Below are 25,721 nucleotides of genomic sequence, written 5' to 3'. Positions count from 1 at the left end.
GAACTGGAAAGAAATCATATTCTGGACATTGTACATTACTTTCAAGGTTTCTGTTATTTGGCAAACACATTTTTGGACCTCTTTAAATACTATGTACATTCACATTAAGTTACTGATGTTATTTTAAATATATTTATATGTATCTATATTATATGACCCCCTATGGGTAGTTGCTGAGGTTCCACCCAGTAGCTGAATTCTCTTCATATTGCACCTCTGTCCTCTCACTGTCTTACAATGCGAGCAATATAAAATATTCTACAAGAGGATTTTCTTTTCATTGATAAAGATACAACAAATTGAACGATAAGTACAACATGGGGTTTTCTCTCCCAGAGTCTTTGCTCCTGCTTCAATGTTTTGTCCAAACTTAAAAAGAAGAAAAGTCCCTCTTTCTGAAAACGCACAAGGGCAGCACAGGTGGACACCAGAGACAGAGACACATTTTTTTTTTATCGAGAAACAAAGAAAGGAATATCTACAAGCAGGTTTGATCCCTTCCCAGATATCTGCTCAGAGGTTATGTCCAAAGGGGGTAGGGTTGACAGAGGAACGAGAGAGTTTTAGGGAGGAACATACGGGAAAGTGGGGGGGAGGTAGAAAGAGAGAGAGAAGAGAACTGAGTCTACACCGCTTATGAGGCTCGTTAGTCTGTTTTGTCATGCTTTGGAAAAAGAGGGTGAAAAGGTACGACTCACTGAAATGTATCCTCTTGATAGAGGTTTAAAAAAAAACATAATTAGGAACAAAAGTCTTGTCCGTACTGTACAATGCTTGCTTGGACAGGTTATCAGTTTTTTTGAGGTTATTTTTGGCAGTTCCAATGCCTTTCATCTTCTTTTTGAGGCCAAGTAGCTGCTTCTTTGTCCATTCCGTTGCCATTTACATAAATCACTGTCACATTCAGGGGTTCGTCCTCCCATTTCAATTGTCTATTGTTGCAGGCGTTTCAAATGTTTGCTCTGGATTTCTCTCTCTGTGGATCACTGTGGGTATTTTCAGGCTGACAGAGGCCAGCTACAGTACACTCAAAATAGAGTTTTAGTGTGACTCCTGTTGTTGCTCTACAGGCTTTATCTCCCAGAGCTTTGCTGCTGAGGAGGTGAAGTTGCTTGCGTTTGGTTACAAGATGAGTGCTTCTCCTTGTCTCTTAGTAACTTTGGCAGTGTAATAAAAAGGTTTGGATCATGTTTTTTTAAAATTCCTTCTTTGAATTCATTTGGGTTCACATCGGTACAGAGAGGTGAGTCCGGTGTCATTTTCTTGGCTCGCTAGCAAGGTAGTTCACTTTTTTTATTTTTTTATTATTTTTCTTATTATTATTTGTTTAGAATATTTGGACTTTTCTTTGTCTTCCTTAAAGCCCAAAAATGAATCATTAGATAAATAATTAGCCGTACTATGGAAGAGTTTCTGAGGGGGAAACAAAATCGCACCATGAGTGTATCTTATCCCCTCTCCTACATCAGAACAGGGGTTTCCGGACTGGTGTCTGGCTTCTTAGATAGGGGACCTCAACCAGGACATGTCCATGGCCCAGTACACAGAGGAGCCTGTTCTATAGACGCATCTATCTATCCATCTCTCAGAGGTCTGGGCTGTTAGTGCACATGCTGGGGGTTAAGAGTCATCCCACTCCTGCTGTGTTAAAGGGAAATCCTCTCCAAGTGCTAAATTCAGATATCTCTTCTTCACAATAAGTGTGGTACCATAACGAGTCTCATGCAATGCAAGCCCCCGACATACACAGCATTGACTGGGCTTATGTTACTGAGGCCACGTGTTGGTCTGGCATATAACAATGCTTATCTTCACACGACATTGTCAGAGTTCAATAACCAAGTCTGGTGTGTTTTTTTGTTTGTTGTAATAGATAGGAAGTTCTGCTTCTGCATTGTTTTATTTTGAGCATTCAGTAAATTAAGCCCTAGACATGCTAAACACAACAGTGGACCCCTTGACTCGTTTCGAGTTTGACAGAGAGAAAGTCTGTGTGGCTGAGAGACAGTCAGAACGATTTTTGGGGGAGGTTGAGGAGTTGAGAAAACGTGGCCTTCGGGTAGCTAAGAAGTAGTCGGCGGTGCAGTATTCATGGACCACTACAGATGCCGTACAAAAGAAGGAAAGGGTGCAGTGCGATCGATGGAGATTCCTCTGTTCATTTAGGATGGATGGCAGCTGTACTGTAGCATCAGTGGGAGTGACTGGGCGTGGCAGGGCGGGGTCAGCGAGAGGTGGCGTCCAGCAGTGCAGGGGTCGCTGGGGTGGTGGAGCGTGAGGCACTGCTGGAGCTAGCCTCCTTAGGACTCCCGGAGAGACTGCCTCCCCCACCACCGCTGGTCTGGCCGGGCAGGGAGAGTGGACCAGGGGGGGTGCTCTCTGAGTGTGTAGGGGGTGCGCTGGAGGAGGGGGTGCCCAGAGGAACACTGCTGCCCCCGGGGAGGCCCTGTAGACCCTGGCCACAGACGTGGTGGTGTTTCTCCCAGTCTTTGTGCTGGCAGAAGGAGCCGCAGTAGCGTGCCGTGTTGCAGCCGCTGCACGTCTCACTGGCCTTGCGTCCACAGTTCCAGCAGCTCTGGAGAGACAGTGGGAAGAAGGCATAGAGTTGATAAAATAAATCTCTGGTCGTCAACCTGTTATATTATTATACAAATATCATTGTTACCACTTATCAAATACTGTCATGCTATCAACAGGTGAGTTATTTAATTTTATGGGCAACATATTCCCACATGTATTGTCTGGGGCTACAAATGTCCCAAACCACTAGGTGGACTGTCCTGTCTTGTCCTGTCCTGTCTTCTCCTGTGGTGGCCCTGACACTGTTACTCCAACCATCCGCTTGTGAATGCTGTTATTCAGACAGGCGGCTGGAGTCAATCTTTACTAATGAAATGAAAACTTGGTGTTGACTCAGACCAGGTGCAGCCAGCTGTGGCTCACATTAACACCACAACCAGACAGTGTCCTGTTTAAGATATACACATTCTGTGCAGAATATGGGATTTTGATAGAGAACTGATAGGTTAAACACTTCTCCAGGTACTGTGAAAATCTGTTGCTCTGTGCAGAACCTGTCTGTATAGCTTGAACACACACACATTGTATTTAGGACTTGTATTGAACTGGTGAATGAGCTTACTGAGATGCGAATGCTGGTGGGGGGGGGGCATGTTATGAAGTGTGTGTGACAGTAAGTCATGTGAAGAGAAGGTGTGTGTAAAATGTCTATTTTGAGGAAGTGTTACTGTGAGGTCTAAAATAAATGGGTTAGCTGTGTGACAGTTTGTTATGTAAAACGGGTGGTTGGTGGGTTGAGGTGACACGATTGATTGTGAGTGTGCTTTGTGATGCAGTGCAGCAGTGTGTGCCTCTGTTTACTGACAGTAGGGCGAGGAGTGTATCTCTCTTTATGCCTGCTGCTGTGCTGTGGTATGTTAGAGGGCACAGGTTGTGGGGCATGGGGTACACGCTTAGAAAAAAAGGTTCCAAAAGGGTTCTCCGGCTGTCCACATAGGAGATCCATATTTGGTTCCAGGTAGAACCCTTTTTGGTTCCATGTAGAACCCTCTGTGTTCCACCTGGAACCAACAGGGTCCTAACTGGAACCAAAAAGGGTTCCTAAAAGGGTTTCAGATTTTTTTCATAAGGGCTATTTATACTCTACGGAGACAGATCCTACGGGGCGTAGTGGAATGTAGCAATGTCGTCTTTCATCACAAAATGGGTGGCTCCTTGTAGTGCCTCCTTGTAACGCGCTGTATCATTCCTAGCGTAGTCATGGGGGCAGTAGGCAACGAAGCTCGCTCGGTTCCTGTATAGGCTATGCATCAAAGTAGCATTGATAAATTAGTATATTCTCAGCGACTGTTCAAACAGTAAACCAAACAACATTATAGCCTTATTAGAACCCCCCCCCCCCCCCCCCCCCCCCCCATTCTATTTTTAGCTGATATGGGAGTGAATACATCGAAGCGGTATATCAAATTGGGATAATTTTGTAGGTTACAGAGGCAAGTATAAAAATATAGTTGCCAGGGCTTATTAATTAATTATAAATCTGATTATTTCAAATTGTGACGTGGGAAGCTAAAAGCACAGATTGAACAATGAGACAGATATTTCACCGGATGTATACATGTGAAGTATCCACTTGGCGTTTCCACTCACAAAAAAATATGGTATTGAGAGGAAGCTCAGTGGCCAGCAGTGGGAGAAGATGGAACGAGATGGATTTTGGCCGACATTCTGCACATTTTCTCATCGATGAAACATTTGATCTCAATATAGTTTTTCTTTTCCCAAAACTAGAATCTGTTACGAACAGAGTGGACTAATCCTTATCCTTTGCCAAAGTTTAAAATCATTGCATTGTTTAGGAGTGCAAAGGCAAATTGAGTTATTGCACATGAGTAGGCGTTTCCTAACGGAAATATGCACATGTATGCTAGAACACGCCAATAGGATCTCACTAGCTCGTGCTTAGCTCTGCCCACTATGAATCATTTGTTTCCGTTTGAAATGATAGGCTGTGGTCTATCTTGGTTTAGTTATAAAAATTATTTGCTAAAAGGCTAGCAAGCTTGCAGTGTTTAGACCACATGCTAGCAAGGGAAGCCAAGACAAGACACTCTTCTTTTGCTTTCACAACAAATGAGAAGAAAACCTTGGTGAAGTATCATGTTACCAAAATAGTGCACGTTGTGTGCACGTAGCTCTACGCATGTTAAGTGTGTGGAAAACTTAAGAGTGTAGGATAGTGTGGGGGCATGGGTGTGTGTGTGTGTGTGTGTGTTTGTGTGTCTGTGTGTGTGTGGGTGATAAGGCTGTGATGCTCACTTCGCTGGAGTCCTCCTGCTGGTTGATGACGGTCAGTGCATCCTCAGAGGCCTGTTTTCTGGCCTCGGCCAGCGCCCTCTCCATCTTGGACCTCTCAGCGGAGATCATCTCATGGGCCTTCCTCTCAGCGTCCGACACAGCCTTCTGTAGCTCCGACATGGCCTGCCTCTTCACCTCGTTCACTGCCTCCTCTGTGGAGAGAGAGAGAGAGAGACAGAGAGACAGAGAGAGAGAGAGAGAGAGAGAGAGAGAGAGAGAGAGAGAGAGAGAGAGAGAGAGAGAGAGAGAGAGAGAGAGAGAGAGAGAGAGAGAGAGAGAGAGAGAGAGAGAGAGAGAGAGAGAGAGAGAGAGAGAGAGAGAGAGAGAGAGAGAGAGAGAGAGAGAGAGAGAGAGAGAGAGAGAGAGAGAGAGAGAGAGAGAGAGAGAGAGAGAGAGGCGTCAGTCCCCATGACCGCTCCTACTCTGTCATCCTTTATTGAGGCACTCTAAGCGCTCCATTTGTATTATCTCGGCAAACAGATGCATATCATCCAAGATTTAAAGCATTTTGTCGGGAAAAAGAAGCCTGTTAATAATGAATTAAAAGACGTCTGGTAACAATCATTTCCAGCGCTGACACCAGCAGATGTCTCCAAACTTTGTTCGTAAACTTGCCTATTAACCCAGTACTCTGTGACTCTCTGCTGTTTGATGAAAAGAAATCAGAGTGAATGAACAAAGAAACAGACGTAAGAACTGAGGAGTGAAAATGGCTTCGGTGCCATTGATGCATAACTTTGTTAACTGTGGTAGAGGTCCTATCCCCTGGCCTTTGTTCTACAAATGCCAACTCATGTGAGTAAATAGGCAGTGTTTTTAGAGAAGTCCGGTGTGTGAACTCCTTTACAGACACGAGTCCAAAATAGACGCTGAGGCTGGTTCTGATTACAAGACAGTGGTAATCCGGCTAGGAAGGAATCACAATCCCTCTCGTTAGTTTCTTCATGTTACAAGGAGACCGTAACACAACATCAGAGATTCATTTAGTTTTAGCTCTTGCAGAATTCAGCTGCCCCGCATAATCCAACTAATTCAATCCTCATGTTCAATCACCAAATGGATATTTTATGACCATGAAAAATATCATATCAAACTGTCAACTGACACAGTATATGGGATAAGTAAATGTCTTGTACAACCAAAACGAGGGGAAGTTGTATTACTAGATTCGTCTCCCTTCTACACACAGACTTAACGTGCGAGAGCCATACCGTGGTCTATTCTCCCTCCCTATTCTCCCTCTCATTCTTCCAGTCAGTCGGTGTAAAGGAGATGAGCCATTTCTCCCTCTCTGGTCCAGCTGTCTAAGGCTGCTGTGTTGAGCTGGGGTACGGGGGCTGGGCGGCTAGTCCCGTGCGTAGGTGCTGAATATGAGGATGTGTGTGTGTGTGTGTGTGTGTGTGTGTGTGTGTGTGTGTGTGTGTGTGTGTGTGTGTGTGTGTGTGTGTGTGTGTGTGTGTGTGTGTGTGTGTGTGTGTGTGTGTGTGTGTGTGTGTGTGTGTGTGTGTGTGTGTGTGTGTGTGTGTGTGCGTGCGTGCGTGTCTTTGTGTGTGCGAGTCTGTCTCCTCTGCTCAGAAACTAGAGAAGTAGTTTTGTATTCCGTTTATCCTCTCAACACCTCCCGCACACGTCTTCTTCCCTGGCTTTTTTTCATCCTGACCGTCTCTACCTTCATCCACCATTTCAGTTCTACATTTCTTCCCTTCTTAAAGGCGCACGCCTTCTCCCAACTATCGGTCCTCTGCTGCTCAATTATCAGGCTTAATGCATGCATCACTACGGTTAGTTTACAAATGTAATTCATTCTTATCAAGGAGTCTGCAGAGCAGATGCTAGGACAATTAGCACTTAATGCAAAAACACGGAGGGGCAGCAATATTAACGTTTTAATTCCGGAGGGATCCGGCAGGTGTTCCTTTTTCACACTTCAGATCTTGCCTTTCAAGGCGGCAGAGTCTCTCAACCCGACCGACACCAGAGAATACGTGTCTTTTTCTAATGACAGAGATGGACTGCAGTTATGCTGTTTGCTGAGGGAGCAGTGGGAATAGGACAGAGGTGGTGCAGTAGTGAATACCATTGGAGGCGTCTCACACGCACACACTAGGGGGGGGGGGGCTGTCATACTCACCCTGCTTGTTTTGGAGTTGCTTCAGTGCTGGGGAGAGTGGGATACTTGTAGCACCTGTATGAAGAACAACTGTAAATTAAAATAGTTCTTCCGCTGGTGAACATGCAGCACATTATCTCGCAGGCAGCAGCATCTTTCCCCCACAGTATTTGTATATGACTGCATCATAATTGTGTTGGAACTCAGTGGGACCAAGGCTGCGTCATAACTGACTCCATTTGGGATATGCTAGCTATATGCTAGCTATATGCTAGCTATATAAGGCACAGGCACTGCAACCACCCCTGCTACATATAACGGAATCAGACTGCTCTGCGTATGATGGTGACAGTCATTAGTCTGACTAAGGGGCTTGGTCCCAGATTGCCAACAGTTACTAGAACACAATTGATTTGACTGGTTCAACTATACCTAAAACAATGAGTTAAAAGCTGTCACAACGAAAAGCAGTATTATATGAACTAAGCTTTACTACTCCTAAGCAGAGGAAATCCCTCCTCCTCCTCCCTCTCCCCGGTGAAGCTGCAGGCCCCACCTCTGCTGCATGCGCTGCTCTGGGCAGCGCCAGGTTGGTTAGTGCATTTTCACTGCAGCTGAACTGCAGTCGCCATTCATCGCGGTTAAAGGTGGAACGTTCTTAGCCCTAATGACACACATGACAGTCACAGGCCCTCCAATCCCATCCCTGTCCTTACGTAACTATGGTAACAGGAGAGGCAGGGCTATCTGCAGTGTCGGTTGCGGTGAGGGTGACGGGAGACAGTTCAGTCAGGACAGACATGTGGTTACTCACCAGCTTTCCTCCAGATCTCCTCAGGTAGGTAGCCAGACGCAGGTCTGTGCAGGAAGTCCCTATGAATCTCTGAAACACAATCCAGACCAGAACATCAGTCAGTCTACCACTCTCCACACACACACACACACACACACACACACACTTTATGAGCCAAATCCTAACTGAAAATAACTCAACATTTCTGCACAGATTTCCCACTAACGTCAGTGCATGGTTTACCCAAAAATCCAAGCTACATGCATAGATCTCTAGTTAGGATTCAGCCCCCTGCGTCCCAACCCCATGAACACACTCAAACTTGAGCTTCGTTCTGCTTGGTAACATTTCATTTCATCCCCCAGCCCAATGTCTCTGTGGCCATGCAATGCAATGCAATGCAATGCCAGCATGCGCTCCTCTTTCCTCAGAGCAGACAGAACACACAGGGTGAGTGACGGTGTGGAGTGAGGCCATGCTGGAGGCCTGGTGGTGCTGGTGTCTGCAGCAGTGGAAGTACCTATGGGCTGCGGTGTCTCGACGTTGTTAGGAGTGTTGGAGGAGGAGTTGTGAGGAGGTAGAGGAGGAGGAGGAGGAGGGCGTGGCTGGCCGTTGCTCCCACCTTTTTTCATATCTTCCACGTCGCTGTAGCGCCGGATCCAGTGGTTCATCTCCTCGCGGTCGGCTTCCTGGCAACGCCGCAGCACCGTGAGAGACCGCCGTGTCTTCTCCACCATGTCCATGATGCAGTTGAGCAGCTGCAGGGGGGAGGAGGAGGGAGGGAGGGGGAGACATGATCAGAGTGCCGCTCTACTCTCTGATTTACTCTCCTACAGTTCAGACTCTGACAACAGGCAGCTGCTCTCGGTGGTGCTAAAGAGTGGCAGAGCCTCTGCACCCAAAAGTCCACCGTTAAATCAGGGTTGCAGTTTTAATCGGAAGTACTGTATAGTGCACATTCTGAAATTAGGCTATGAAAAAACACAATCAGGCCTAACCTTTATCAAGATGTGAAATTGTATGAGAACATTTTCATTTGACGGTAATTTGAGTGATTTTTTTCCCGGAGCAATCCAGTCTCTCTAGAATAATTTTTTGCTGCTTAGGTGCAACAAAACATTCTCAGGAGCACTCCTGAATGTGTGACCCTGTCCCCATTTTAGCAGCGAGAGCCAGCGGTGCTGTGTGTGTGTGTGTTTCTGTGTGTGTGTGTGTGTGTGTGTGTGTGTGTGTGTGTGTGTGTGTGTGTGTGTGTGTGTGTGTGTGTGTGTGTGTGTGTGTGTGTGTGTGTGTGTGTGTGTGTGTGTGTGTGTGTGTGTGTGTGTGAATGAGGTTGAGTGGTTATACAGAGCAGTGAAGTAAAAATGGCTGTAACAGCTGTGCTACTGATGGAAAAGGCCTAACCAATTCATTCCACCCCTGTGCTCCCTCCAAGCCCCTGTCTGCTAAAGCCTTTCACCCACACCTCCTCCCCTTGCCTTCCTCTTTATATTATTCTTCACTAACTCTCGTTCTCTCTCTCAACATGGTTTCTCTTTCTGCCTTTGCCCTATGCCTCTTTCAACCCCCGGTCTGCAAAATGCTTTTTACGTTCACCCCCTTCCTTCCATATTCTCTCTTTCTAAATATCTCTCTGCCTGCTTCTCTCTCTCTTTCTCCGCCTCCTTCTCTCTCTCTCTCTCTCTCTCCCTCCCTCTCTCTCCCTCTCTCTCTCTCTCTCCCTCTCTCTCTCTCGCTCTCTCTCTGTCTCTCTCTCTCTCTGTCTCTCTCCCTCTCTCTCTCTCTCTCTCTCTCTCTGTCTCTCTGTCTCTCTCTCTCTCTCTCTCTCTCTCTCTCTCTCTCTCTCTCTCTCTCTCTCTCTCTCTCTCTCTCCCTCTCCCTCTCCCTCTCTCTGTTATCTATATTTATTTCAGTAGAGTGTTTCTAATTTGGCAGAGGCCCAGCACAGGCCAGTTCGCTCCATGGCTGCAGCCCTTGTCTCAGCTGCTCTCCCCAGCTGGAGCTGTCCTCTACTGGGTCCCTCGCTCCATCTGTGGCCCTTTTTAGTGCCTGAGTGTGTGTGTGTGTGTCTGTGTGTGCGCGTGCCGTGCATGCGTGTGTGTGTATTAGCGAGTATTCCAGCCTTGGTAAAGGTATGGGGAGCTCAGAGTGCTTGCTCCAGTCTTTGTATGCTGGCCAGAGAGGCCTCGGCTGTCCTGACATGGACACAAGCCTCTACAGACCCCCTAAGGTCACCTGTCAGCAGCACCCTGTCTCCCCTCGTCCCACCTCCTTTCATATAATCTACAGCACTGAGAGCTTGAAAGATTTGTACTACTCACTTCTCTGTTGGATGGGAGATATTAGGGAGATATTAGGGAGATATTAGGATAAAACCGGGGAGCCCTACCCCAGCAACACGTACATTATCGAGGTGCTTCCACTCCTCGGCCCACTCCCGATCTGTCAGGCGGTGATCGATCACTTCCTCCTGGCGTGCTCCATGCACGGCTGCAACACAAACACACAGTCCTGCGTTCAGCACTTAAGCACCATCACCACATATGAGCCATTTTGGCTCCAGTCTCCTCCACATACAGGACATTAGGGCTCTAACACTTCCTTATACAGTGTGAGCCAATGCCGGCTCTAACCGAGGGACGACGCATATGGATTCCTAGGAGGACATACCCAAGCATGTGTCACTATCGGCTTTTATAGATGCACTACCTTGGGGATTTAACACCAAACTGTGACAACCTCTCATTGGTCTTTAGAGATGCCATGAGGCCCTCTCTCTCTCTCTCTCTCTCTCCCTCATCCCTCCCTCGCCCCTTTCTCATTCCCTCCCTCTCTCACCTGTCTGCCGGTGCCTGTCCCGAGCCTCGCGGTGCTCTGCTGTGTGGCGGTAGGCGTCGCGGTAGTGGTGGGCCAGAGCCATGTCCTCCAGACGGTAGTGTTGGGGGGGCAGGAGGGTTGGGGTGAGACAGGCCGTTGGGGGGGTGCGTGGGCAGGCCGTTGGGGGGGCGGGTGGGCTGGCAGGCCAGTGCTGGGGCTGAAGCGCTGGCTGGGGCTGATGGTGCAGGGCCGCTTGGCCAGGTGCTCCGGCTGGTGCCCGTCTCTCTCCGAGTCTTTGGTCCTGAAGGAAGAGAGCACAGGTCAACACGGTTACATTCCCTTCATACGTGTCACCACCAAATCAGACACTTTCACTCCCTTTACAATGGTCTCATAGAATATGAGGAAAATGATTGTTTTGGTATTAGTATGCCACTGAGGAAGTTACAAGGGAACAGGAATGAGATTTGTTATAGTCAAAATGTACCTGTAAACTTAAGACATTCTAGATTTACTGGGCCGCTAACCTGTTGTTGTTACTAGAAGACATGAGCAGTAAATCTGACGGTGTTTCAGGAATCCCCCCTGCTGAGAAGCTCACTGTTCACTTCAGACAGAATCTACTCCAGAGTGTGTGCACAGCTGTACGCCATACGTAAGAAATACACTCGGTATATTCTGTGTCTCGAGCTGTGATCCAAACTCTTAATCCTAATGTCCCTCAACTCACTCTCGTAACTTGCCTCTGTAGCCTCTCCCACAGACCTACGGTGCCGTTGTGAGTCTGTGTTTGGCAGATGTTCAGTGGCGGTCCTGTTTTGGGAGCCATCTGGACAGTTTAAACGCCGGTGTTGATATTCATCTGTTTAGCTTGGTGAAACAGCCAGGCATTCGGAGGTAAATCGCTCTCTATCATCCCCGGGATCAAAGGCAAATGAAAGGAATTTCAGCGCCATGTGGATGCGAGTGTGTTTTTGTTTATGAGTGAGTGTGTGTATATTACTGTCTGTGTGTGTGTGTGTGTGTGTGTGTGTGTGTGTGTGTGTGTGTGTGTGTGTGTGTGTGTGTGTGTGTGTGTGTGTGTGTGTGTGTGTGTGTGTGTGTGTGTGTGTGTGTGTGTGTGTGTGTGTATGGGTATTTGTCCTCTCTTTGTTTACGTGATGTAGCCCCTCCCACACTCCACCCCCAATCCCCTCTCCACTTCTGGCAAGCTCTGGGTCGTGGGGTGAGACTGTGAGGGGGGATGTGTCTGTCTTTTTACAAATTTGTATTTTTAAAAATATTTCACCTTTATTTAACTAGGCAAGTCAGTTAAGAACAAATTTGTATTTACAATGACAGCCTAACCCGGCCAAACCTGGACGACGCTGGGCCAATTGTGCACCACTCTGTGGGACTCCCAATCCCGACCGGATGTGATACAGCCTGGATTCGAACCAGGGCCCGTAGTGACGCCTCTTGGACTGAGATGCAGTGCCTTAGACCGCTGTGCCCCTCTGTCAGTGCTCTAGCCCACCACTGATATCTCACAAATCAAAGCAACAGCTGGCCCAACCTGCCGTGACACTGTAAGCCAGGGGTTGGGAGGCGGAGGTGTGCAGATTACAGAGGGATTGCCCGTTCCTCCACCCTCTCTCTCTCTCTCTCTCTCTCTCTTTCTCCCCCCCCCTTTCCCCCTCCCTCCCTCTCCGGGCTTCAGCAGGATCTGGACACATCCCTGACATATGGGCAGCTTCAAGGAGACACATTGACTGACTAGCTGACTGAAGGTGAGGACAGGAGAGGAGAAGAGAGGAGAGGCAGCCAGAGATAAAGGGAGGGGGAGAGAGAAAAGAGATAAAGGGAGGGGGAGAGAGAGAAGAGATAAAGGGAGGGGAGAGAGAGAAGAGATAAAGGGAGGGGGAGAGAGAAAAGAGATAAAGGGAGGGGGAGAGAGAGAAGAGATAAAGGGAGGGGGAGAGAGAAAAGAGATAAAGGGAGGGGGAGAGAGAGAAGAGATAAAGGGAGGGGGAGAGAGAAAAGAGATAAAGGGAGGGGGAGAGAGAAAAGAGATAAAGGGAGGGGGAGAGAGAGAAGAGATAAAGGGAGGGGGAGAGAGAGAAGAGATAAAGGGAGGGGGAGAGAGAGAAGAGATAAAGGGAGGGGAGAGAGAGAAAAGATAAAGGGAGGGGGAGAGAGAGAAGAGATAAAGGGAGGGGGAGAGAGAAAAGAGATAAAGGGAGGGGGAGAGAGAAAAGAGATAAAGGGAGGGGGAGAGAGAGAAGAGATAAAGGGAGGGGAGAGAGAGAAAAGGGGGAGGAGGAGAGTAGTGCTGTGGTTTTGTCTGTCTTAAATTCCAGATGTGTATCCCCTCCATACGGCCCCGTGTGGGGGGGGGGGGGGGGGGATAGGGCAGCAAGCTGCTGTGGGGAGGGCAGGGAAGTGTATAGGACAGTGAGGGCATTGTCTGTGGGTTGGACTGAGTACATCTCCTCATACTGTACTGGGGCCGCTGACACAGAGCCACTGCTGCTGCTGTGGTTATAGCGTGACGTCCATAGCATCTGGACATATCCTCCTCTTCTCATCCTCCTCTACTCCTACTCCTCCTCCCCTCACAGACAGCTGGCACAGCCTGCATCGTCCTCCCTGCCCGCCTGGCATCAGGGCTGCCCAGACTTCCGCCTCCCGCACAGAGGATTTATAACCTCCCCCTTGTGGCTTGCCATTTCCAAATACCCAGATATAATTCAATTATTTGTGTGTGTAAGCCTGTGTGTGTTTTTTTTTCATTTGTGTTTCTGCTGTAAGATGGAGGGAGAGGAGTGATACGTTTGTTTTCCAGTTGTGGTATGTGACGTGTCTGCATAGTGGGTGTATTCTGAGTGTGTGTGTGTGTGTGTGTGGTGGTCAGTCAGTACCTGTCGGGGGTCCTCCTCTTGCCATGCTCGTTGATCTCCATCATGATCTCAGAGGAGTCCAGGGGCGAGCTGGCGTTGGCATCCAGCAGCAGCTGCTCATGCTGGGCCAGATACTGGGCGGGAGTCTGCTTGGCCATCCGTGCACAGTGGAGGAGCTCCCTCTGAAGCAGGGGCAGGTTCGCCTGTTAGAGGAGAGGGAAGGGGGGAGGAGGGATAGGAGGGATGAAAGGAGAAGATATGGTAATTGGAAAAGGGCGAGCGGAGGAGGAGGGTCAAGGTGGAGGAGAGAGGAGAGACAGGGCATAAAAATAAAATAGTTTTAGAGTGAAGAGTTAGAGCATGTGGGAGGGAAAGACAAAGAGAGAGAGAGAGATTGAGAGAGAGAGAGAGAGAGAGAGAGAGAGAGAGAGAGAGAGAGAGAGAGAGAGAGAGAGAGAGAGAGAGAATTAGAGAGCAAGTGAGAGAGATTGAGAGAGAAAGAGAGAGCATGAGACAGTGAGATAACACAGACTCACCAACCCCACATTCCTCCCCAGCGTCTGTCTCTCTCAGGGGGAGGAAGAGGAGAGAGAGGAGGGGTAAGTGGGTGCTGTCAGAGAGCTCAGTCAGGCCGTCACTTTGACAAAGCACAGTGCTGGCTGCCATGTCACAGATGTGTAACCTCATGGCACAGCAGGCGGGCTGGAAAACTGTCCTATTGACACCAGGCCCTGAGCCATCCTCTGGATGCTGCTAAAGGCACGCCAAGCCGCTCTCACAACAATAATAATCATCTCCACTAATGAGACAGCTAGCGCCCATCAGACACTGGCCTATCTATCTATCTATCTATCTATCTATCTATCTATCTATCTATCTATCTATCTATCTATCTATCTATCTATCTATCTATCTATCTATCTATCTATCTATCTATCTATCTATCTATCTATCTATCACACTGTGGAAATGCTGCCTGGCTGCTAGTTAACACCTTTCTAAAAAGCAGATACTGTTTGCTTGTTAATCCACACAACAATCTTTCCCTCACTGAGCTAACCAAGATCTCCGTAGTGAATGTATTGTATGTATGTGAATGTATTTGTGTTGGTACAGTATGTGGTGTGTGGAACACATTCCATCCACAACCGTACAAGCCACCATCATGTCTGCAATTATAGTTAATAACCAGGCATGACTCCAGCTTGGCCCACCCCCCTTGTTGTCCCCCATATGTCCCTCTGCTCTGGGAATAAACAGGAGGGACAGAGAGACAGAGTGTGTGGGACAGACAGGAATGTGGGCCCTAGTCACCACCAAGCAGCACGGTCAGCACTCAGCACCGACAGACAGACACAGGCACGCGCGCACACAGACACGCACACGCAGTGTCAGCAGGACTGCCCCTCCCTCCGTCAGAACCGTCAGCACTGTCCCTGAAGGACTCAGTGCCAAACGTTCCCTATTCCCTACTGTCACATTTGCTACATGTGTTATGTATTGAACAGCTGGCATTGTGACTTCTGGACCCCAGCAGAGCAATGTGTTATGAATAATGACAGTTGTTCGGAAGGATGGACTTTGTCTCTCGCTTTCTCTACTCTCGTCTCCGTGACTGTGGGTTTGACAATGCAGGTAACAGGATCAGCCAGAGTGAAAGGCTCTGCGTGTTAGCCGCCCCGGGTCGGCAACATCTGTCAGGGAGTCTTATTTACCCCCCCTCCCTCTGCTCCACGCCGCGCCACTCAGGGTAAACACTCGTGTGCCAGTTTTAATGAATCACAAACGATGGCCATATGGACCAGCGGATCAGCCCAGCGCCAGGCAGGCGGCAGCAGACTGGGTTGGAAATCGGCAGGGTCCTACTCCCTTTATATACCAAGCTTCAATCAGCTCCACACCCACACACTAATGGAGGAATCACACACGGCTCAGGCACAGAAACCAGGTCGCTTTCTACACTGGCCAGCCATCCGGAGAATATTCTTTGTTTGTTTGGGTGGGTTTTGTTCTCGAAAGCCCGTACTTTCATCGCCATATGCTAGCTGATACCAGAAGTGAAAGCTGCCCATAGGGATATACTGGAAAATAACCTTTGGGATTCCTTGTCAGACTACTGGGAACAGGGAGGGAGTGTCTAAGTTGGGTTTTGATGTGCTTACCTTGAGGAACGGAATGACAAAGGGACGCAGCGGGAAGTTGGTAGCCTCCTGGAGTTTGGAGTGGAACTCTTCTATGGTCAGGGTGGAATTCTGTCAAAAAAACAGAGGAAAGGAGAGATTGGAACACTTGGAGAAGAAGCTTCACAGTATAACTAGGAGACAGACAGAGCTGGACATGGAGAGACAGAAAGAGATGTTGGACACAACTAAGTAAGTACTGTAGCTCCAGAAAAGTAGGAGAGCGAGTGGAAGAGATAGACAGACAAGGGGAGAGGGAGAGAGAAGAGGAGAAGAGAAGAGGCGAGCAGGACTTACCACCAGGCCCAGCACCAGACTGCGGACCCGCTCTCCGATCTCGGGCGAGATGTCGTTGCCGAACTGCTGCAGCGTGGTGAGGAAGCGCTTGAGCTTGCAGAGCTGGCGGGCGCCGCAGGCCGGCGGCAGCTGCTGATTGGACAGGGAGGCGGTGGACGACATGGCGGGGCCGTTGCTGAAGCCGTTGGGTGTAGAGGGCGCCCCGTTGAGCGACGTGGGCGAGTGACTTGAGTGACTGCTCCCGTTCAGCACTGCAGGGAGAGAGAGGGAGAGAGGCCCTCCGTCAGTACCAGTCTGTTGTCCTCCTCCATCCTCCTCCTGTCCCTCTACCTCCTCCCCCAGTGCACCATGCGGTGTGAGGGCGCCGGAGGACAGGGTCGACGAGGGTGGTGAAGGCACATGCATCCTTAAGGTTAAGGTGGAGAGCTCCAGGGCTAAGGCTGGGACCAGGGCACACACTAAGGCTGGGGCCAGGGAACACACTAAGTCTGAGGCCAGGGAACACACTAAGACTGGGACCAGGGCACACACTAAGGCTAGGACCAGGGCACACACTAAGGCTGGGACCAGGGCACACACTAAGGCTAGGGCCAGGGCACACACTAAGGCTAGGACCAGGGCACACACTAAGGCTGGGACCAGGGCACACACTAAGGCTAGGGCCAGGGAACACACTAAGGCTGAGGCCAGGGCACACACTAAGGCTGAGGCCAGGGCACACACTAAGGCTGAGGCCAGGGAACACACTAAGGCTGAGGCCAGGGCACACACTAAGGCTGAGGCCAGGGCACACACTAAGGCTGAGGCCAGGGAACACACTAAGGCTGAGGCCAGGGCACACACTAAGGCTGAGGCCAGGGAACATACTAAGGCTGAGGCCAGGGCACACACTAAGGCTGAGGCCAGGGAACACACTAAGGCTGAGGCCAGGGCACACACTAAGGCTGAGGCCAGGGCACACACTAAGGCTGGGGCCAGGGAACAAATTAAGGCTGAGGCCAGGGCACACACTAAGGCTGAGGCCAGGGAACACACTAAGGCTGAGGCCAGGGCACACACTAAGGCTGAGGCCAGGGAACATACTAAGGCTGAGGCCAGGGCACACACTTAGGCTGAGGCCAGGGAACACACTAAGGCTGAGGCCAGGGCACACACTAAGGCTGAGTCCAGGGCACACACTAAGGCTGGGGCCAGGGAACACACTAAGGCTGAGGCCAGGGAACACACTAAGGCTGAGGCCAGGGCACACACTAAGGCTGGGCCAGGGAACACACTAAGGCTGAGACCAGGGAACACACTAAGGCTGAGGCCAGGGCACACACTAAGGCTGGGGCCAGGGAACACACTAAGGCTGAGGCCAGGGCACACACTAAGGCTGAGGCCAGGGCACACACTAAGGCTAGGGCCAGGGAACACACTAAGGCTCGGGCCAGGGAACACACTAAGGCTCGGGCCAGGGCACACACTAAGGCTGGGGCCAGGGAACACACTAAGGCTGAGGCCAGAGAACACACTAAGGCTGAGGCCAGGGCACACACTAAGGCTGGGGCCAGGGAACACACTAAGGCTGAGACCAGGGAACACACTAAGGCTGGGGCCAGGGAACACACTAAGGCTGAGGCCAGGGAACACACTAAGGCTGAGACCAGGGAACACACTAAGGCTGAGGCCAGGGCACACACTAAGGCTGGGGCCAGGGAACACACTAAGGCTGAGGCCAGGGCACACACTAAGGCTGAGGCCAGGGCACACACTAAGGCTAGGGCCAGGGAACACACTAAGGCTCGGGCCAGGGAACACACTAAGGCTCGGGCCAGGGCACACACTAAGGCTGGGGCCAGGGAACACACCAAGGCTGAGGCCAGGGCACACACTAAGGCTGAGACCAGGGAACACACTAAGGCTGGGACCAGGGAACACACTAAGGCTGAGGCCAGGGAGCACACTAAGGCTGGGGCCAGGGAACACACTAAGGCTGAGGCCAGGGAACACACTAAGGCTGAGGCCAGGGAACACACTAAGGCTGAGGCCAGGGAGCACACTAAGGCTGGGGCCAGGGAACACACTAAGGCTGAGGCCAGGGAACACACTAAGGCTGGGGCCAGGGAACACACTAAGGCTGAGGCCAGGGCACACACTAAGGCTGAGGCCAGGGAACACACTAAGGCTAGGGCCAGGGAACACACTAAGGCTAGGGCCAGGGAACACACTAAGGCTGAGGCCAGGGAACACACTAAGGCTGGGGCCAGGGAACACACTAAGGCTGAGGCCAGGGAACACACTAAGGCTGAGGCCAGGGAACACACTAAGGCTGGGGCCAGGGAGCACACTAAGGCTGAGGCCAGGGAGCACACTAAGGCTGGGGCCAGGGAACACACTAAGGCTGAGGCCAGGGAACACACTAAGGCTGGGGCTAGGGAACACACTAAGGCTGGGGCCAGGGAACACACTAAGGCTGAGGCCAGGGTACACACTAAGGCTGGGGCCAGCGAACACACTAAGGCTGGGGCCAGGGAACACACTAAGGCTGGGGCCAGGGAACACACTAAGTCTGGGGCCAGGGAACACACTAAGGCTGAGGCCAGGGAACACACTAAGGCTGAGGCCAGGGAACACACTAAGGCTGAGGCCAGGGAACACACTAAGGCTGGGGCCAGGGAACACACTAAGGCTGGGGCCAGGGAACACACTAAGGCTGAGGCCAGGGAACACACTAAGGCTGGGGCCAGGGAACACACTAAGGCTGAGGCCAGGGCACACACTAAGGCTGAGGCCAGGGAACACACTAAGGCTAGGGCCAGGGAACACACTAAGGCTGGGGCCAGGGAACACACTAAGGCTGAGGCCAGGGAACACACTAAGGCTGTGGCCAGGGAACACACTAAGGCTGAGGCCAGGGAACACACTAAGGCTGAGGCCAGGGAACATACTAAGGCTGGGGCCAGGGAGCACACTAAGGCTGAGGCCAGGGAGCACACTAAGGCTGGGGCCAGGGAACACACTAAGGCTGAGGCCAGGGAACACACTAAGGCTGGGGCTAGGGAACACACTAAGGCTAGGGCCAGGGAACACACTAAGGCTGAGGCCAGGGTACACACTAAGGCTGGGGCCAGCAAACACACTAAGGCTGGGGCCAGGGAACACACTAAGGCTGGGGCCAGGTAACACACTAAGGCTGGGGCCAGGGAACACACTAAGGCTGAGGCCAGGGAACACACTAAGGCTGAGGCCAGGGAGCACACTAAGGCTGGGGCCAGGGAACACACTAAGGCTGAGGCCAGGGAACACACTAAGGCTGGGGCCAGGGAACACACTAAGGCTGAGGCCAGGGCACACACTAAGGCTGAGGCCAGGGAACACACTAAGGCTAGGGCCAGGGAACACACTAAGGCTAGGGCCAGGGAACACACTAAGGCTGAGGCCAGGGAACACACTAAGGCTGGGGCCAGGGAACACACTAAGGCTGAGGCCAGGGAACACACTAAGGCTGAGGCCAGGGAACACACTAAGTCTGGGGCCAGGGAACACACTAAGGCTGAGGCCAGGGAGCACACTAAGGCTGGGGCCAGGGAACACACTAAGGCTGAGGCCAGGGAACACACTAAGGCTGGGGCTAGGGAACACACTAAGGCTGGGGCCAGGGAACACACTAAGGCTGAGGCCAGGGTACACACTAAGGCTGGGGCCAGCGAACACACTAAGGCTGGGGCCAGGGAACACACTAAGGCTGGGGCCAGGGAACACACTAAGTCTGGGGCCAGGGAACACACTAAGGCTGAGGCCAGGGAACACACTAAGGCTGAGGCCAGGGCACACACTAAGGCTGAGGCCAGGGAACACACTAAGGCTGAGGCCAGGGAACACACTAAGTCTGGGGCCAGGGAACACACTAATGCTGAGGCCAGGGAACACACTAAGGCTGAGGCCAGGGAACACACTAAGGCTGAGGCCAGGGAACACACTAAGGCTGAGGCCAGGGAACACACTAAGGCTGAGGCCAGGGAACACACTAAGGCTGAGGCCAGGGAACACACTAAGGCTGAGGCCAGGGAACACACTAAGGATGAGGCCAGGGAACACACTAAGGCTGAGGCCAGGGAACACACTAAGGCTGAGGCCAGGGAACACACTAAGGCTGAGGCCAGGGAACACACTAAGGCTGAGGCCAGGGCACACACTAAGGCTGAGGCCAGGGCACACACTAAGGCTGAGGCCAGGGAACACACTAAGGCTAGGGCCAGGGAACACACTAAGGCTTGTTAAAGACACTTGGCTGCTAACCCGTACTCTGCTGCTCCTGCTCCGCCACGGCTCATACCAGTTTGAGTGAAGGCTCTGTGTGCAGTAACTTCAGCTGCCTCTCACAAGTGGGACCGTTTGACCCTCCCCCCTCTCTCCCAGTGACCCTCCCCCTCTCTCCCAGTGGCCCTCCCCCTCTCTCCCAGTGGCCCTCCCCCTCTCTCCCAGTGACCCTCCCCCTCTCTCCCAGTGACCCTCCCCCTCTCTCCCAGTGACCCGCCCCCTCTCTCCCAGTGGCCCTCCTCCCCTTCGCCAGTCTGTTTCTAACTTTCGCTCACCCACTCACTCAGTAGGACACAACTATAAGAGGAACGTGTTAAAGAGGTGCCAAAAATAGGCCCGTGGCCTGTGTTAGTTTATTCCAATAGCAGGTGTGTTGCTAAATCAGTCCTTGCACATGTCCACCAGCTGAAAGTAGATTGGCAGCTTTCAGGTTCAGGGCACCCCCACCCCACCCCACCCCACCTCCCCACCCTGCCTGGCTGCCACACTCCTGCTCCACACCCCTCCACTACTCCCTCCGTTCCACGCTCCACCTTTCCCCTGCTTCATCTACTGAATGGTACATTACCCAATATTGGTGGGATATTCTTACATTCTTAAGATGCATGTCTCAATCAGAATGCAATAATATTTGGATCTCATCATATAGTATACTATTCTGTTTCCTCTGATATTTCTGATATGGGTTGTTTTTGAGTGTTTATACACGGTGTATACTGCATACAATTCTGATGTTTTGATGTTTTGCTTATTCTTGGTCTTGGGTGTATGTGGCTGAATTATTGTGATATTAAAGGATGCATGCATGTGTGAGTGAGTTTAATATGATATGATTTAAGCTTGGTGGGCGGGAATACCATAGATACCGTATACCAGGGTATTTTGAAATATTGAAACTATTTATTTGAGGCTTTTCAATACAATTTGAATATTTGTAGCTACTTTTGAAGTGCATACCTCTCGTCAACTTGTGCAATACGTTAAGTGATAAAGCAGATGGCATTCTTCATTTCACCTGCCATGTTGTTTTACATTATAAGGCTAACCGTAGTTCCCCAGAGCAGTGGAGCCAGCCACGTGTCCGTTTGAATTAGCACAATGGGAGAAAGTGAAGCAAGGTAAGTTCAATGGTCGGGTTTTATATTGAAAGCCAACAGTGTTATTTTGCTTCGATCGAGTCATCAGGGATGTGCAACTATAGTGGGCCTTCACAGAAAATACACAAGTATAACACATTGCGGAGAAAATAGCTTCACTTTCATCAGATGACAACAGGAGTGCAATGCTATTTGGCCGGCAGCTGAGCTTACAATGTAAAAAATAAGTACGTGGCCTATTTCTAATGTTTATCATAGAAAGAATGTAGCCAGCTACATCTCCTAATGTTTTGTTGAGAGTTAATCTTGCTTTTTACCAGAGAAAAGTAAGCTGCCGACACCGTGAAAAGCACCGGAGCAAAGTAGCTAGACATCAGTCAGAGTGCTGAATGCCCACGGTGAATTCTCATGGTGAATTCTCATCTGAGTGGAGAAGTACAACTGAAGCATGAAATTAGTCTGTGTTTTAAAAAATGCAGCAAGATATTTCTTTAGCGTTTTATCTTTCTTTCATGTGTGAAAAATGCAGAATTCTGCATTGACACGATCCCTAAGTTTAACTTGCGAGTTAATGTAAGTAAGTGGCTAAACTAATAAGTTGACGGGGAATCATACTGTGTTAGCTTTCTGCCGTGTTTGAGAAGTCAAAACACTTTGGATGAGTTATCTGTACAGCTTCCACCATCTTGATTTCCAGTACTGTTCTTCCTTAAGACAAGCATGCGTCAGAACTGTGTTCATTTGGACAACATCTCTCGTCCACATTCGCTTGTGAATGTCCAAACTCACCAAAAATGACATTCGGTAGCGCCTACCTATATATGTATACATTTCTTAGCAGGATTGCCTGTCTCTGCAATTAGTTGATTTTCATTTTGCGCTCCTTAGCATATTTAGCTAGCAGCCTCCATTGAAATTCAATAATACTTGTGCTAATTTTGTTAGCATTCTGGTAATAATAATAATAATAATAATAATAATAGATGCCCAATGTTGTTGTTTTTTTGGCGCCACCTTGTGTACTAAGCCAGTAATACCGTATATTCCGGTATGAGAGAAGGACGGTATGACCGTATATCCCGGTATGAGAGAAGGACGGTATGACCGTATATCCCGGTATGAGAGAAGGACGGTATGACCGTATATCCCGGTATGAGAGAAGGACGGTATGACCGTATATCCCGGTATGAGAGAAGGATGGTATGGCCGTACATCCCGGTATGAGAGAAGGACGGTATGACCGTATATCCCGGTATGAGAGAAGGACGGTATGACCGTATATCCCGGTATGAGAGAAGGACGGTATGACCGTATATCCCGGTATGAGAGAAGGACGGTATGACCGTATATCCCGGTATGAGAGAAGGACGGTATGACCGTATATCCCGGTATGAGAGAAGGACGGTATGACCGTATATCCCGGTATGAGAGAAGGACGGTATGACCGTATATCCCGGTATGAGAGAAGGACGGTATGACCGTATATCCCGGTATGAGAGAAGGACGGTATGACCGTATATCCCGGTATGAGAGAAGGACGGTATGACCGTATATCCCGGTATGAGAGAAGGACGGTATGACCGTATATCCCGGTATGAGAGAAGGACGGTATGACCGTATATCCCGGTATGAGAGAAGGATGGTATGGCCGTACATCCCGGTATGAGAGAAGGACGGTATGACCGTATATCCCGGTATGAGAGAAGGACGGTATGACCGTATATCCCGGTATGAGAGAAGGACGGTATGACCGTATATCCCGGTATGAGAGAAGGACGGTATGACCGTATATCCCGGTATGAGAGAAGGACGGTATGACCGTATATCCCGGTATGAGAGAAGGACGGTATGACCGTATATCCCGGTATGAGAGAAGGACGGTATGACCGTATATCCCGGTATGAGAGAAGGACGGTATGACCGTATATCCCGGTTTGAGAGAAGGACGGTATGACCGTATATCCCGGTATGAGAGAAGGACGGTATGACCGTATATCCCGGTATGAGAGAAGGACGGTATGACCGTATATCCCGGTATGAGAGAAGGACGGTATGACCGTATATCCCGGTATGAGAGAAGGACGGTATGACCGTATATCCCGGTATGAGAGAAGGACGGTATGACCGTATATCCCGGTATGAGAGAAGGACGGTATGACCGTATATCCCAGTATGAGAGAAGGACGGTATGACCGTATATCCCAGTATGAGAGAAGGACGGTATGACCGTATATCCCAGTATGAGAGAAGGACGGTATGACCGTATATCCCGGTATGAGAGAAGGACGGTATGACCGTATATCCCAGTATGAGAGAAGGATGGTATGACGATCTGAGTACCATCCATCCCTAATATGTTTGAAAACATTTCAATCTGCAGGGAGTTTCATTTCTCCCCCAGTTTGTTGGAGTGCATATGGCAGTACGCCAACAGTGTGTGTTAGATGGTGTTTGAATATATGTTCCAGTATACAGTTCCTCTCATTTCTACCCTCGAATCTAATCTGTCCATTGGAGCCTGGTCAGTCGGCACACAAGTGGGCTAACCATGTGACCTGCCACTTGTGTTCTGGTTTTAGAGGTGAGAACGAGCTACACTGTTTTACAACAGGTGAAACAACACGGCCTGTCATTGTTATATAGGGGAGAAAGTGGTCTGTAGCCCGGCGAGCCTAGCAATGCCCCCTGTACCACTACAGTCGGTGAACAAGCCCCCACACAGACACACACACACTGAGACAATGCCACAGCCATTCTCACACATACTCCAAGACACTTGTTCCAAACGGGATTCTACCTGTACACACACAAGTGACTGAAGTCTTCATCATTTTGAAGCTATCATCAAGAAACCCACAGCCAGGGCTATGGAGCCCAGCAGCAGCCTGTGGCAGCCTGTTTCCCCTGCAGCCCAGGAAGGTTCCCTTCCTAATAGCCTAACAGACGCAGAGGTAGAGCCGTGCCAATGACAGAGAAGAGCTGATGCAGCACTCCTACCAGCTCACTATTCTGTTCACATCCTGCCTGGCCCAATGAAGCACAAAACACCTTCAAGATAGATACATAGTACTACCTCAGGGAATTTACAAGGTTCTTTATAAAGTTACAAAGAGGATTCAGGCATTCAAGGGAAACACAGACATGGTAGCAACACAGAATAGTAGTTTATGCCAGGTAAAATATGATAGAAGTATTTTTGAAATTGAAAGATCGCATGCGTACATATTTTAGAGTGCCTAAAGAGAAATAATGAATTACAAAAATGCCTTACTTGACCTACTGGTGGTGGGTGTGAATGAAGCGTTGCGATTGGGTGCCTGGCTGACGGCCGGGGGTGGAGGTGGCATTGTGGGCGGAGTCAACCTGGGCTGGGTTTTGACATCAGCAGGTGAATCGGGCATCGTTCCAACCTTCTGTTCTGTGCTACCTGCAGGAGAGAGAGAGGGAGAGAGAGAGAGAGAGAGAGAGAGAGAGAGAGAGAGAGAGAGAGAGAGAGAGAGAGAGAGAGAGAGAGAGAGAGAGAGAGAGAGAGAGAGAGAGAGAGAGAGAGAGAGAGAGAGAGGGAGAGAGGGAGAGGGAGAGGGAGAGGGAGAGAGAGAGAGAGAGAGAGAGAGAGAGAGAGAGAGAGAGAGAGAGAGAGAGAGAGAGAGACAGAGACAAACATGAAAGCCACATCAGACACCAACAGTATATCTGCCCCAAATGAGACAAACAGGAAAGCCACATCAGACACCAAACAGTATATCTGCCCCCAGATGCAGACATCCAGGTACAGGACGAACACGATCAAAATCAGACCCAAACAAGCAATTTAATTCTCAGAAAAAAATCTTAATAGCAAGTTGTATTTATTGATCAGTGTTGCTTCCATTATCTGACACCCACTCACGACCCACTGATTTGTTATGAGAGAGAATGTATTGATGGCCTGGCTGTGAGGTCTTGTTTCTGCTGCAGAGACTCTGGCTGCGGTCCAAACACTTAAAAGACACATCCTATCCCCTCAGCCCTCAAATCAGTGGACAGTTCTGATGACGTATCATATGACGTCTGGCGAGTATACACTTGCAGGGCGAGGGGTTGAGGGAGGAAGGAATGATTTTTAAATGGAACACCCTTGGCCAGAAATTTGTCACTCGTTCATCCCGCGATGATTGTGCTTTCAGCCACCGGTGGCTTGTGGTTCCTTTATATGCACTACATTCAATCATGAGTGCATGTCTACTTATATTAAATACATCATTATTAATATAAGCCTACTGTATGATAGCTAGCCAATTAATTATCTAACAAACGTTAGCCTGCCTAGCTGGAACTTCTGAAGGAAAATCTTTTATTCTACAATTTCCAAAAGATACCCAATCAAAA

At 49.8% G+C, this 25,721-nt stretch overlaps 1 protein-coding gene across 1 annotated transcript in view; it reads right to left on the bottom strand.

Annotated features, from left to right (window-relative positions):
• Nucleotides 1-432: 432 nt before the first annotated feature.
• LOC124033833 (protein CBFA2T3-like) overlaps nucleotides 433-25,721 on the bottom strand; it is a 61,840-nt gene continuing 36,551 nt past the window's right edge. Inside the window, 13 exon segments of the mRNA XM_046346194.1 lie at nucleotides 433-2,575; nucleotides 4,840-5,030; nucleotides 7,010-7,063; nucleotides 7,803-7,871; nucleotides 8,302-8,539; nucleotides 10,186-10,271; nucleotides 10,620-10,728; nucleotides 10,730-10,769; nucleotides 10,801-10,899; nucleotides 13,499-13,680; nucleotides 15,640-15,729; nucleotides 15,955-16,205; nucleotides 24,634-24,780. Of these exon segments, the coding sequence (XP_046202150.1) occupies nucleotides 2,225-2,575; nucleotides 4,840-5,030; nucleotides 7,010-7,063; nucleotides 7,803-7,871; nucleotides 8,302-8,539; nucleotides 10,186-10,271; nucleotides 10,620-10,728; nucleotides 10,730-10,769; nucleotides 10,801-10,899; nucleotides 13,499-13,680; nucleotides 15,640-15,729; nucleotides 15,955-16,205; nucleotides 24,634-24,780 (1,907 nt within the window). The 3' untranslated portion in view covers nucleotides 433-2,224.

The sequence above is a fragment of the Oncorhynchus gorbuscha genome, linkage group LG04 (assembly GCF_021184085.1).
Source record: "Oncorhynchus gorbuscha isolate QuinsamMale2020 ecotype Even-year linkage group LG04, OgorEven_v1.0, whole genome shotgun sequence".
NCBI classification, from domain to species: Eukaryota; Metazoa; Chordata; class Actinopteri; order Salmoniformes; family Salmonidae; genus Oncorhynchus; species Oncorhynchus gorbuscha.
The sequence above is the reverse complement of the archived record's forward strand: the minus strand, read 5'-3'. Positions and strand labels throughout refer to the sequence as shown.